We start from the raw sequence: 14927 nt of genomic DNA on the forward strand, positions 1-14927 counted from the left end.
TACATTGATGGTTATGGGTGGGTGGGTGGGTGAGTGGGAGGGAAATGGATGTGTTGTGTGTCGACAGGTGGGTGTCTGTGCAGGTCGGTAAGTAGGTGAGAGGGTTGGTGGGTAAGTAGGTAAAGTAGGTACGTAGGTGAGAGGTGAGTGAGTGGGTGAGTAATTTCAATGACAGTGTGTGCAGTCGGTAGGTAGGTGGGTGTTTGCAGTTCGGTGGGTTACTAGGTTATTGTGTGTGTTGAACTTCTTTCGTGCTGTATGTAGCCAACCGTCCTCATCATCGGAGGTGGCCAGCTTAGTTAAGAGTAGGGGAATCGAGGTGGGTTGATGGATCGGTGGGTGGGGTGAGTAGGTCGATGCGTGGACAAACTAATACCACACAGCACGTGCAGATCGCCAATAACACTGGTCAACAAAAAAAAATTCTGGCCTGGACTTTTGCAGCTGTTTTAGACTAATTTCAGGGTTCCAAATCTGATCTCAGATTTGCTCTATCACATCTCATTTTTATGCTATCGGCATACCCCATTTTAATTAATTTTACCAGAAATTAACTCTGTCACTTATGATTGCAAGTTGTTGCGAGTCAGTGACTGCTTTAGTGTTAAAATATGGTGCTGTATTTTTAGGATAGTTTGTTTATAATATCATTTTATGTAGATATCCACATTTATTTAATATTTTTCTTCTGCAGTTTTTATTGAAAATGCAATATTTGATATCTCAAAAACCTGATGTGATAGACAACAACTGATGCCAGATTTGGAATCAGCACCCCAAAATTACCTTATTATACCGTTGGAATACCTCGTGCCAGAAAAAGTGTGTTGACCAGTGTTATCAATCGATGCGTCGCTATGCCCCCCAACCCCCCGGTCCCATCGACGTTGTTGCCGTGGGGAACGTCGCTCTCGCTGCCGCTGATAATTTTTTGGTTTTTCGTTCTTTCCCTCCAAACGCTTTGCGCGCGGTAGAGCTACACTAAAGCCATTTACGAGGTCAGTCGTGGCGGGGCGCGGGTGGGGGGGGGGACTTCGTCTTCGTACTTTTAAAAGAGCGCGCTCCCCCGAAAAATTGCCGTCTGGAGACGCCGGCACGGGTTTTGAACAAACTCGGCCGCGTGGCGGTCGTTGTGCTGCCCTTTCTGTAAGCAAGGCAGTTCAACCCGGCCGTGTGCTGTTGGAGCTGATTATTAATACCTTTAACGCTACTCACGATATGCCTGGGGGGAGGGGGGGACCCCCCTACCGCCAGCTTGCTCCTGTGCGGCAATGGGTGAACACGGCACCGGCGTGCAAGCGAGCATCGTCCATAATACAGGTTTTTTTTTTCGGTTCGATAGCGTAAATATATTAGTGTGTCGTTAAGCCGGCCACCGCCCGACACGACCAATTAGTAATGTTTGTCACGTAAACAGAACGTGGCCAAATCGTCACTAGTACAGCACTAGTGTGTAGTGTAGTGTGTAGTGTAGTGTGTAGTGTAGTGTACTGTATAGTGTAGTGTATAGTGTAGTGTATAGTAGTGTAGTGTATAGTGTAGTGTATAGTGTAGTGTATAGTAGTGTGTAGTGTACTAGTACAACACACCGGTGTGTTGGAGAGCCAAGCCACAACATTTATAATCTGAGTACGACGTTTCGCCAGTTATTACAACCAGCTTCATCAGGCAACGGACAGTTCTGTTTACGTGACAAACCTTACTAATAGGGTGGGGGCGGGTTTAACGACACATTTTATATCTATTTACGCGATCTAACCCAACAAAAACTGTATTGTGATGATATTGGTCGCGAAAGCCGACTCCGTATTAAACTAAGTGGGCATTAGTCTGCCGGTCGGTGGTTGGGGGGAGCGACGTTTCGGGCAGTGCCCCCTTCTGCGCAGCGGAGAGAGGCGGTGTAACAATGGGGATCTTGACGATCTCTCCGCTAACGTGAGCTCCGGCAACTCTTCGCGCGCGCCGTTCGCCACCAAGTGGCGGTGACTACCGGGAGACCAACTCCGCGCGCGCGCGCGTGCGTGCGTGCGGCAATGGAACCTCTTGCATAATAATTCACGGTGAAGGTTTTAATGGGTGTAGATTGAAATTTCGATTTAAAGCTTTCGTAACTGCAGGGATTCATCGTCTTGGTTCTTTCGGTAAAGTCACGTAGAAAGGAAATAATAAAATAATAATAAAACATAAAATAATTCTCACGACGTTTCGGCCACAACGCAAGCAGCCGTCCTCAGGTGAAGAACAGGTCTGTCGGGGAGACAGCGTCTGAATGGGCACCACCAGGCTTGGCAGCGTATATTTAAGCTGGGTTGGAGGGGGGAAGGGGCGCCTTGACAAAGGAATGGTGTAGATTGCGTAAATATACATGTGTCGTCGTTAACCGCACCGCCGCTCGACACGGACAATCGGCGAGGTTTGTCGCGTAAACACAACGCGTCAATTGGTGACTCCGTCAGCTTAGCGGCCGTGTGTTGCGGAGTGAACCCACAGCAACGTTTCCGATTCGAGTACCGCGTGAGACGTTTCGTCCACGATTACAACAACAGCCAGCTTCATCAGGCGACTTGCGCGGTGATTACAACCACCAACAGCTTCCAGTTTCGCTTGCGGTTTTTAATTTCAAGTTCTTTATTTTACCCCTCGCCCACCCCCCCCCGGGACACAGCAGCAGACGATGTCGGGGCCCCCGCCCCGCAGCGCGGTGAAGGTGACGGACTACTCGTCGTCCAGCGAGGACTCGGGGGACTCGGACGAGGAGGGCGAGGCGGACGCGGAGGGGCGGCACGACGGCACCATCCCCGTGCGGGGCATGCACCGCGCCACGTACGTCGTGCACCCTGGCGCGGCTGGCACAGCTGGCGTTCTGCCACCACGGTGGCCAGGAGATGTTAACCACCTCGCCTGGTATACAGGAGGTCGTGGGTTCGATCCCGACAATGACGCCTGTTTTTGTATTTGGGAGTTTGCGTTTTCTCCCCGTGGTGGTGGTGGCGTGGATTTTTCTCAGGGTCCTCCAGTTTTTCCCGACACACATTTAGAATGAACGTGCATTTGGCTGCTATACATTTCCACATCAGCTATCATTTGTGGCCAGGTCGCTCCTGGAAAAAAGAGCTACACAGCTCGGTGGGCCTTACCTGGTAAAATAAAAACTTAAAACTGTTTAGTTTAATTTTTCTCTCCAATGTGCGAAGACAAGTCCGTGGCGTGCCTTTTCACGTGGCGCGATATTCCGGTTCCCGAGCCACCTCGTCACCGGGGCCTCGTTAACAACACACCGACTCGTTATCAACACACAGACTCGTTAACAACGCACCGACTCCTTAACACACCGACTCGTTGCAATGCCGACACTTTCCGGTTAACGTTTCTGTACCGTTTGCCTCCCGTCAGCCACCCGTCGGCCGAGACCCTGATCGTCCATGACGAGGAGGACGAGGAGGAGGAGGGGAGGGACCCGGAGGGAACGTTCATCCTGCACGAGGTGGGGCGTTGCTCGCAGCCACCCTCTTCCGGGGCGAGCGGGCGGGCGAGCGGGCGGGCAAACGGGCGGGCGAGCGGGCGAGCGGGCGGGCGAGCGAGTGGGCGGGCGAGCGGGCGGGGAAGTGGGCGAACAAGCGGGCGGGCAGATCCCGCGAGCCCCCGGAACGATCGTTCCACTGAACTCTCCCGCGGGGATTAGACTCAACCGTCGGGGCTCAATTCCAGCCGGGCTCTCCCCACGCCCCCCCCCGCCCCCCCGCCCCCCCCGCCCCCCGCTGTCTGAGCGATCGACTGGCGGCTGTCGCTTCGATGGAGCTGCTGGTGGGAGGAGACTTGCTGTCTGAGATTGCAGGCGGTGCCGTCGATGAACCCTAGAACATCCTGAAGGCGCTTCGTTGTAGCTGTCTGAGCCGTGGGCATTGTGGGTCGTCGTGTTTTCTCACAAAGTCAAGCGGCGAGCTCATCTCCAAACACCAAAGCTCGCGAAACTTGAAGCTGCGTTGCTCGGTAACGGGGTTCAAAGCGCGTTTCACTCTGAACCCGGTGAGCCCGAGTTCAATACCCGGCTACAACCAACGTTGGCCGACCGGGCCTGGTCCCGCAGCCCCTTCGCCAACCAAAGCCCGCACCAGTGACCGGCGCGGTGAAGTATGGTCAAACGGCCTCCGTGAGCGACACGGGGTGGGGGAAATGCTCCTCCACCCTGCGGTAGGTTTCGACAGAATGCCGCGAATCGTGCTCGCTCGACGTACAGATGAACGGAATCGATGAGAATCGCTCCCCAACTTGAACCCGCGAGTCCGGGTGTTGGGGCCCCCGGTGCCAGGACGGCCCGCCATAGCCCAGCCTTGTGGAGCGTCCGGGACAATCGCAGGGGGTGGGGGGGGAGGGTGACCGTTGTTCTAGCCGATTGTGGTTTTCAGCGCGGCCGTGTCAAGTGCACGCTTCAAAGAAACGGACCCTGCTGTTAAGGACACGTGCGGCGATGTCGTGTGCGCGTACGCTTTCAAGCATATGCAGGGCTACTGCATTTGAAACTTCAAAGTTGACGTTAGATTCGCGTTAAAATGTAATGACAAATTTGCCTTCGCAGCCGCTTTGTTTGAACCCGAGGTTGACACGAGCACACGCGCGAACGTTCTGACCCGCGGCCCCGACTGGAAATCTGTGAAAAAAGAGCTTTAGAGCTCGTGGGATTCCTTTCTCGTCGCTGAGTTGTCGCCGTTCCCGGCCCGTACGTCGCCGTGGCTCGGCTGCGCCGCGTCACATATCCCAGAATCCCCGTGGTCTGACGTTGGTTTCCTCCGTCGCCCCCCCCCCCCACGCACGCTCGCGCTCCAGAATGGCGGCGACAAGTCGTGCGGGCAGCTGAACGGGCTGTCCGCGCGCAGCGGCGTGCTGCCCGACCTGCTGCCCCAGGGCACGGGGGGTGGCGGCGCGCTGGGGGCCGCTCCAGGCTGCCCCTTCTCGGCGTCGTCATCGTCCTCCTACCAGGGCGACGGCGATGAGGTGAGAGAGGCCCTCTCGGCGGGGGAGGGAAGGGTGGGCTCGAGTGAGTGAGCGAGGACGAGAGAGGGAGGGTGAGCGAGAGTGAGTGAGTGAGTGAGGACATGACAGGAGGGTGAGCGAGAGTGAGTGAGTGAGTGAGGACGAGAGAGGGAGGGTGAGCGAGAGTGAGCGAGTGAGCGAGGACGTGAGAGGGAGGGTGAGCGAGAGTGAGTGAGTGAGTGAGGACATGAGAGGAGGGTGAGCGAGAGTGAGTGAGTGAGGACGTGAGAGGAGGGTGAGCGAGAGTGAGCGAGTGAGGACGTGAGAGGAGGGTGAGCAAGAGTGAGTGAGCGAGTGAGGACATGAGAGGAGGGTGAGCGAGAGTGAGTGAGCGAGGACGAGAGAGGGAGGGTGAGCGAGAGTGAGTGAGTGAGCGAGGACGTGAGAGGGAGGGTGAGCGAGAGTGGGCGAGCGAGGGAGTTATGAGAGCGAGTGGCCGAGTGAGTGATTGAGTGTGGAGAGCGAGTGAAGAAGTGTGAATGAAATGAGTTGGGAGGAGAGTGAGCGAGGACGTGAGAGGGAGGGTGAGCGAGAGTGGGCGAGCGAGGGAGTTATGAGAGCGAGTGGCCGAGTGAGTGATTGAGTGTGGAGAGCGAGTGAAGAAGTGTGAGTGAAATGAGTTCGGAAGAGAGTGAGCGAGGAGAGCGAGCAAGTGGGTGAGCAAGTGGGTGAGCGTGGGTGAACGAGCGAGCCTACGAAACTGCCATTCTCTGTCGCCATCTCTTGGCCGTGTGGTGACATTGCTGCATTTTGCCCCGTGTGATTTTAAATAGATAATCGCCAAGAAATGTCTGTCCGTCACCGTGCGTGACGTCACTCCACACTGAGGCCCACTCCCCCGCTGTGACGTCACTCCACATGAGGCCCACCCCCCCCGCGTGACGTCACTACACATGAGGCCCACCACCCCCCCCTCATTAATATTCATGAGTGGGTGGATTTTTACACGAAGCGCACAAAAAGGTTGTGCACGTCCACATGTCATACTCCTCCACAATAACCATGAGGTGGTGACGTCACTCCACATGCCGCACCCCTCCCCAATAACCATTCGCGGGTGACGTCACTCCACATGGTGCAACCCCCCCCCTCATTAATATTCATGAGCCTGAACAATTTTTTCTATTGAATATTTCAGATTCACTGCAGTACACACCCGTCCTTGGACGGGCAAAGAAGCTCGTTTTAAATAGAAAGGGGTGAGGAGCGGTGGCGGAGTGATTCGCGGCACCGCACGATGAACCCAAGCCATAGCGGAACCGGCTCTGAGGGCCGCCCTTAACGGAACCCCCCACGACGCACATTGCGCGGGAGAGGCCTTCGTCAGGCAGCAGGATTGACGGACGCTGAAAACAACCCGTTGGGCGTTACTTCTCCAGTCGGTTCGCACGGCTTGATGCCGCGAACCACGGGCGTAGGGATCGCGTTTGACCGTCGGCTGGCTGGAACGGGCGTCCGCGCGCATCGTGACCCTTGACCGCCCTTGCTCTGCTGCCCTCCTCCTCCGTGCCGCGCGAGCAGGCCGTGAGCCCCCGCGCGGCCCAGAAGGCCATCTCCACGTCGTCGTTCGCGGCCTTCGCCGAGAACGGGATGCTGCCCTCCGGATCCGTTTGTGAGTTTGGCCGCCACCGAGTTTTACCCCCCCCCCCCCCCCCCCCCCGCTTTGCTCGTTCTGCCCCCGTCGCTGGTTTGTCTGTCGCCGTTTTAATTCGAAGGGGGTGGGGGGGGGGTTTGGACGCAGGTTGACGCGGAGTAGCCCTTGACATTTTTTTGGTTTTTTTACCAGTTCTTTTTTCTTTCGGTAAAGTCACGTAGAAGGGAAACAATAAAATAATATTTTTTATATTTGTATTATTTTATTGTTTCCCTTCTACGTGACGTTACCGAAAGAACCAAGAATGAATATGAATCCCTGCAGTCACGAAAGCTTGAAATCAAAATAATTTTATCAATAAGGCCGGAGCGGGCCCACGTTGACCGAGCGCGCGTGCCTCTCCGCCCTTGCCCCCGCAGTGCTGTCGACGCCCCAGGCCAGCCGGCTGGACTCGCGGAAGGGCTCCGTGGTGAACGTGAACCCGACCAACACGCGGCCGCACAGCGACGCGCCCGAGATCCGCAAGTACAAGAAGCGCTTCAACTCCGAGATCCTCTGCGCCGCGCTCTGGGGTGAGACGCGGCTTGGCCGTGTGTCGCGGGAGAGAGACGTGGCCTCGGAATTTTCAACGAATTTTTCCCCCCTTTTTTCTTATTTTTTTCCTTTTTTATTAAATGTTTTATTTTCTTTCCTTTCTTTCTTGCCCCCCCACCGCCCCCACCTTCCCCACCCCTCCCACCCCCCACCACCACCCCCACCGCGGTGCCCGCGCGTAGGCGTGAACCTGCTGGTGGGCACAGAGAACGGGCTGCTGCTGCTGGACCGCAGCGGGCAGGGCAAGGTCTACCCGCTCATCAGCCGGCGCCGATTCCAGCAGATGGACGTCTTGGAGGGGCTCAACATCCTGGTCACCATCTCGGGTGGGTCGGCGGCAGCGTCGTCGTCGTGTCGTCGTCGCAGACACACGGAGTCGGAGAGAGACAGAGAGCGGTGGGGAGAGAGGGAGACTGAGATGATGTAGAGAGTCAATGCGGGCGTGTGCTACCTATCGTGACGGTGATGGTGGTTAGGTGGCGATGATTGGTGTTGTTGACGATGTTGATGTTGGTTATGGTGATGATGTCGGCGATGTTGATGGTGATGGTGACGATGTGGGCAGGCAAGAAGCACAATCTTCGAGTGTACCACCTGTTGCGGAGATGATGGTGGTGTTGATGGTGATGATGGTGATGATGGTGATGATGATGGTGGTGATGGCGATGATGGTGGTGGTGATGGTGATGATGGTGATGATGGTGATGATGATGGTGGTGATGGCGATGATGATGATGGTGATGATGATAATGGTGACGATGATGGTGGTGATGGTGGTGATGATGATGATGGTGGTGACGATGATGGTGGTGACGATGATGGTGGTGACGGTGACGATGATGGTGGTGACGGTGATGGTGGTGATGGTGACGATGATGGTGATGTGGGCAGGCAAGAAGCACAAGCTGCGGGTCTACTATCTGTCGTGGCTACGTAACAAGATCCTGCACAACGACCCCGAGGTGGAGAAGAAGCAGGGGTGGACTACGGTGGGCGACCTGGAGGGCTGCGTGCACTACAAAGTTGGTGAGAGCACCGCCCCCCCCCGCCCCCCTCGCCTCCCCCGCCCCCCCCCCTCGCTTCCCCCGGCACTCCCTCGCACGTCTTCAAATTCGCTCTGGGGCTCCGAGGAGCTCGGTGTTAAATCTCCACCCGCCTCTGTCCGCCCAGCGATCGGCAGGTCATCCTGTGTGGTGGGTCAACTTGTGGGCACTCATGCCACAACGAACGTCTGGCCAAAGTGGAAGAGTAGGCCAAGAACACCCTTTACGCGAGCTCCCTCCTAATGGAACCCCCAATCCGCCAGCAGTGACGTGGGAAAGCAATCGCAGTGGGCCGCGCCTCTACCCCCACAACTTGCTCTTCGTGGCGTGACAACGCGCGGGAAAGATATGGGGGCGGGACGCCACGCGTCACGTGACTGCCCCACGTGTCACGTGACTACCCCACGTGGCTCGTGACTGCGCCGTGAATCTTCCCCGTGCGTCGTGTGACTTCTCTATGACCCTGCCCCGTGACCCTGCCCTGCGTGTCTCGTAAAGCTCGCCCTTGACTCTCCCCCGTGACTTTGCTCCGTGACTCTGCCCCCCACGCGTCTCGTTTCCCCGTGCGTCGTGTGACTTCTCTATGACTTTGCCCCGTGACCCTACCCCCGTGACTCTGCCCCGTGACCCTGCCCCAGTGACCCTGCCCCGTGACCCTGCCCCGTGACTCTGCCCCGTGACTCTGCCCCGTGCGTCTCGTTTCCCCGCGCCTGGCAGTGAAGTACGAGAGGATCCGCTTCCTGGTGACGGCGCTGCGCAACTCGGTGGAGGTGTACGCCTGGGCCCCCAAACCCTACCACAAGTTCATGGCCTTCAAGGTGTTTGCTCGGTTGCGCACGCACCTGCACGGCGACACGGTTCTCAGGTCACCCCCCGCCGTGTGCTGGTAGTTACAGCCAGAGCAAGCATCGTCAGGCAGTTGCCAGAATCGTGAAAATGCCCACCGGTCTTGGGTCTCAAAACAGATGGCGTGACGTCGTCAGTGCGCTACCCATTGTCAGTTTGGGTGGAGTCGCGACTGTGGCTTGCGTTCCTCACTGGCTCTGGTCGCTTAATTGCCGGGTGTTGCCGGTTGGCTCGTGTTGCCGATTGGCTCCTGTGGTGGGTGAGACGCTGATGCAATTACCGCTTGGGTTTACACCAACTGCGTACGCATTTGAAACACGTCGGTGACCTACGCCAGAGTCTATTCGAATATGTCCGTTACTGGAAAAATCCTACGTGAATGTACCCGCGAGCTCGAAAACCTATAAACACCGAAAAAAAAGTACTTTTAAAACACAGTGGAGATTTCCTCGCTCGCTCCGATCACCGCTGCATAACACTCGCTCACTGCAGCACTCGCTCGCTCGCTCACTTGCTCACTCACAACTGACTCACACTCGCACTCATTCGCTCGCTCACTTGCATCACCGCTCGCTCACTCACTCACTTCAGCACCGACTTTCTCATCTCGCTCACTCGCTCAGTTCATCACTCGCTCGTTGACTCGCATCGCAATTAACTCGCACTCTCATATCACTTGCTCGCATCAATGCTTAATTACTTACATCACTCACTCACGCCCACTCACTCGCTTGCCCACTCGCTCCCCCGCTCAGACCATCGCTCACTCTCTCTCTCTCGCGCTTGCTCGCTCACTCACGGACTGAGGTGGGTTGCCCCCCGCCCCCCCCCCCCCCCCCCCCCGTGTGCCCACCAGTCGTTCGGCGAGCTTCCACACCGCCCCCAGCTGGTGGACTTGACAGTGGAGGAGTCCCAGAGACTGAAGGTCGTGTACGGTTCCAACGCCGGCTTCCACGCCATCGACGTCGACTCAGGCAACCCCTACAACATATACCAGCCCACTCACGTGAGTGGGACACTGATACCCTCGTGGATAGTTAATTTGATTGATTGATGGATAAAAGGAAGGATTAATTGATGGGTATACTAACGCATGGAACGTTTGTTTGATGGCCGGCTGGATGGATGAAAGGATGGACGGACCGATTCATTGAACGACGGTTGAGTAGATTGTGCGTGTGAGCATCGATAGATCAATTGATCAAATTGACGGCCGATTCGTTGACGACTCGTCGATGGACAATGCACGTTGACCGCACCTCCGATTAGCGCGGTTTGGCTAGGTAATAGTGCGAAAGATGACGATGACGATGATGACGATGACGATGATGACGATGATGAAGATGGTGACGACAATGATGACGATGACGTCGATGATGATGACGACGATGATGATGACGACGACGACAATGATGACGACGACGATGGCGAGTATGACAAGGACAACGAGGTACAACGTGCGCGTGTCTGCCGCGACACGTGCGTGCAGATACAGGGCAGCGTCTCGCCCTACTCCATCATCGTGCTGCCCAACACGGACGGCATGGAGCTGCTGCTGTGCTACGAGGACGAGGGCGTCTACGTGAACACCTACGGGCGCATCACCAAGGACGTGGTGCTGCAGTGGGGAGAGATGCCCACCTCCGTCGGTACGGCGGAGACCTGGGGGGGGGGGAGGCACGCGCGAGACGTTTTGCCTCGACAGACCGTCGGGGCAATGTGCCATGAGCAAAGTTGGGCCTGTGAAGGCGGAGCGTGAAGGAGCGTAGACCGTCACGCCAACTACGGTTATCTCTCGCGACAGCAGCGGCGGCTTTTTGGCTCGTCGTCGAACAAAGGCGGCGGTCGCCGCATCGCTCGGCGCTTTCTGCGGCCGTCTGGAACGCTCTTCCCTCCGATGTCGGGTTGCCACCGGAGATGTTTAATATTAAATCCTCATCGAGATTGAAAACTCATTTCTTTGGAACTGCTTTTTGTGTTCAGTTTGTTGTCCTCCCCCCGCGCCTCCGATTAGCACGGTTGGCTACGTACGGTGCGAAAGAAGTTCTACATACACATACGTTGGGGCAAGCGCTGTTATGCGAGTAGCACCTACGAAGGCCGGCGTGGCACACCTATGAAGGGGTGGGCGGCCGGCACCCACGTACTGCGACCTTTGTCTCCCGAGTGCCGATGTTCACGCTTATCCGCAACCGGTGCTCATTTAATGCCGAGTCGACCGAGCGGGAGGACCGGTTCGGTGTGTTCGATATCGACGGTGGCCGTGAGCGGGAATCGAACTCCGGGTCGCCGGGTTCGTAGCGCTGTTGCCGTTAGCCACTGCGCTGCTACTGCCGCTAGATTTCTGTACACACGCGCAAACGTACGGAAACGCGCACGTCGGCTGTGTCCGTCTGTAACGCGGTGGCACGGTGACCCTCGTCAAGACGTTTCGGCGTATAAATTTAAACGGTTTCTCTGAAGTTGTCCTGCTCTTTCCGAAATTGTTTGCAATTATGTTACTTATCCAAAATGTCTGCCCCTTCCCCCCCATCTCCCTGTCTGTTTCCTGTCTCTCCGACGCTGTGTTGGTTCTTCCATCTCTCGATACGCCCATCTGTTCATCCAATCCACACCCATCGATCCATCTCTTTATTTATCCAATCCATCCACTCTGTGTATCAATAATCCATCCACGTCTCTCTGTCTATCTTCCACGTGCATCCCTCTGTCCCATACAATCCATCCATCTGTATATAACATCCGTAATACATCCATCTCATCGGCCCCACCCGCCCATCCCTCCCTCCCGCCTCTCCTCCGCTCTGGCACGCGCGCTCTTCCTCCTCCGCCTGCCGTGCAGCGTACATCCGCTCCAACCAGATCATGGGCTGGGGCGAGAAGGCGATCGAGATCCGCTCGGTGGAGACGGGACACCTGGACGGCGTCTTCATGCACAAGCGAGCCCAGCGCCTCAAGTTCCTGTGCGAGAGGAACGACAAGGTAGCACCCTCTCCCCCACAATCCTGCCCCCCAATCCCGCCCCCCCCCCAATCCCTCGCCACGATCCCTCGCCGCCCCCCGTGTGTGCACGTGTGTGGGGAGCGGTGGCGTGGCGGTCAGCGCGCCGCTGCGCTACGAACCCGGCGACCCGAGTTCGAACCCCCGCTCACGGCCACAACCTGTGACGATTACGTGAACTGGTTCTGGGCCCTTCCCTAGGTCGACTCGGCCTCAAATGAGTACCTGGTGCGATGTGTAGTAAACATTGCCACCGGGGAGACAAAGGCGGTCGGGCGCGGCGCTGCCCACCCACCCCCTCGTGTACCGAGCCGGCCTTCGTAGTTACTCACTAACGGCACTTGCCCTAAAAGTCTGTTGAGGCTACACGGGGGATCTTCGTCTTTGTGTGTGTCTTGGTCTTTTGTGTGCAGGGCGTGGTGCTGGCCACCGCCCTCCCTCGTAGTAGGCGTCACTTAACAGCACTTGCCCCGGCGGTCTGTTAAAGCCTATACGGGGGGGGGGGGATCTTTGTCTTTGTGTGTGCGTGCGAGAAGCGGGTGGTGTAGCGGGTTAGTGCGACGAACCCGACGACCCGAGTTCACAGCCAACATCGGTGACGAATGTCTCCTACGGTCTGTTTAAAGGTGACACGTGGCAGGGGTTGTATATACAGGTAGTCCCCGACTTACAATGTAGATACGTTACGACGACCCCATCATCGTAAGTCAAAAATATCGTAAGTCGAAGATGGCCTATAGCCTACCCAGGAGTCTTAAAGAATGGTGATAATTTAGCAAAACAAAGCAATTTACTGTACCGTACTGTATGAACTATATATTGTATGTATTTATTAATTACTATACTGTATTTATTAATTACTATACTGTATTGCACAGTAAAATGTAAAGTAAAAAAAACGAGGTAAATTCTTAGCCTACCTATATGAACTGCAATTTAATTAGAAAGTTTTTTCAGGAAACAATCCTATCTGCTATAAAAAAAACTTTTGACATGCATTGAACGTATCGTATCGTGGTAACCCTAAAATGAAATCCCAACGTACAGTATCGTACCTCGTACGCTGCTGCGTTTGCCTGCCGCGCGAAATTTAAAATAATTTTAAATTTTGTCGTATCGCCATCGTAAGATCGAAATAGCGCAAGTCGGACCATCGTAACTCGGGGACAATCTGTACCTATAAACCTGGCGCTGTGTCTGCCTGTCGGTTGCCTATCTGCCAGTCGTCGTGACTCACCGTTAAAGTTACCCCCCTTGTGGCTTGTTACAGTCGCTGAAGGGGCAACGCCTCCCCAGGGTTTTCCGGCAACTGAGATGGAAATAGATGCCAACGTATTGGGGCGATGGCCGCTTTGTGGTGGTGGTGGGGGGGGGTGTGGAGATTGTCGGGGTAGGTGGTAGGGCACGTTGATGAACCCCACCCAAGTTAATCACCGAGACAAACGCCCCTTTACATAATCGCGTGTCGCAACGCGGTCGGTAAATTGTCCACGGTCCTTTTGTTTCCGCGCGCCTGTTTTTTGCGACAGCGCCGATGTAAAGCGACGTAGCAGCGACGTAACAACGCACCAACGTAGCAGCAACGTAGTAGCGACGTAACAACGCACCAACGTAGCAGCAACATAGTAGCGACGTAACAACGCACCAACGTAGCAGCGACGTAACAACGCACCAACGTAGCAGCAACGTAGCAGCGACGTAACAACGCACCAACGTAGCAGCAACGTAGCAGCGACGTAACAACGCACCAACGTAGCAGCAACGTAGCAGCGACGTAACAACGCACCAACGTAGCAGCAACGTAGCAGCGACGTAACAACGCACCAACGTAGCAGCAACGTAGCAGCGACGTAACAACGCACCAACGTAGCAGCGACGTAACAACGTAGCACCGATGTAGCAGCGACGTAACAACGCACCAACGTAGCACCGACGTAGCAGCGCCGTGCAGAAACGTAGCAGCGACGTAACAACGCACCAACGTAGCAGCAACGTAGTAGCGACGTAACAACGCACCAACGTAGCACTGATGTAGCAGCGACGTAACAACGCACCAACGTTACAGCAACGTAGTAGCGACGTAACAACGCACCAACGTAGCACCGATGTAGCAGCGACGTAGCAGCGCCGTGCAGCGACTTAAATCAACGTCGCGATGTAGCGACGGTCTGAGCTGACGCCACGCCAGGATTTGTGCAACCGGCCGGCTCGGTTTCTCCGTTCACCGGATTCTCCCGGATTAAAAGACGTTGGGAAGATTAATGTGCATCCCCAACCTTTGAGGTCACTTGGAAAAAAGTACCGTACGCAAACGGTGTGTTTACAATGGGGAGGATACGGTGTTCGTTACAGAGAGACGCATTCACAACCCGCCTGATTGAGCGCGCTCCGTTACACTCCGCGTCGCTGGTTATTGTTCTCGTTGCTGGCGGCCGGGTTTGGTTCACGTTGTGGAGAAACGACGCTCAGAATATCACGATGTCGTCACGGCAACGCTCACAGCAAGACGCCTTTCTGCGGTTAAAGTTTGTACGTTCTGCCGTTTCATGCCACGTGGGGTTTTATTCCAGGTTCTTCAGTTTCCTTCTGTAGAAAACACAGTGCAACTGGTATCACCCCAAACATCCCAATGCTGAAAGATCACCTGCAAATTACTTAATTGCACATGCAGCAGCATCACCCCCATACAGCAGAAGTTCAACATAGAATATATGGCCTCGCACAGAGACCCATAGACTCGCACAGAGACCCATAGACACTCACACAGAGACCTATAGACTCGTCACAGAGACCCATAGACTCGCACAGAGACCCATAGA

At 55.6% G+C, this 14927-nt stretch overlaps 1 protein-coding gene across 4 annotated transcripts in view; it reads left to right on the forward strand.

The window, feature by feature from the left end:
- Positions 1–14927, forward strand: part of LOC133357257 (mitogen-activated protein kinase kinase kinase kinase 4-like) — a 143464-nt gene that overhangs the window by 118346 nt on the left and 10191 nt on the right. For 2 of the 4 annotated variants that reach the window (XM_061575108.1, XM_061575111.1), the window contains 11 exons: positions 2666–2823; positions 3394–3484; positions 4825–4992; positions 6553–6643; positions 7045–7197; positions 7402–7545; positions 8111–8245; positions 8980–9080; positions 9965–10114; positions 10598–10757; positions 11951–12090. In XM_061575108.1, coding sequence (XP_061431092.1) covers positions 2666–2823; positions 3394–3484; positions 4825–4992; positions 6553–6643; positions 7045–7197; positions 7402–7545; positions 8111–8245; positions 8980–9080; positions 9965–10114; positions 10598–10757; positions 11951–12090 — 1491 coding nt within the window. The remainder of the gene's footprint in view (positions 1–2665; positions 2824–3393; positions 3485–4824; positions 4993–6552; positions 6644–7044; positions 7198–7401; positions 7546–8110; positions 8246–8979; positions 9081–9964; positions 10115–10597; positions 10758–11950; positions 12091–14927) is intronic. The other 2 variants (XM_061575110.1, XM_061575109.1) reach the window with 2 other exon arrangements.

Source organism: Lethenteron reissneri, chromosome 57 (genome assembly GCF_015708825.2).
Source record: "Lethenteron reissneri isolate LAM-NWPU_2019-01 chromosome 57, ASM1570882v1, whole genome shotgun sequence".
In the NCBI taxonomy this organism is placed as follows: domain Eukaryota; kingdom Metazoa; phylum Chordata; class Hyperoartia; order Petromyzontiformes; family Petromyzontidae; genus Lethenteron; species Lethenteron reissneri.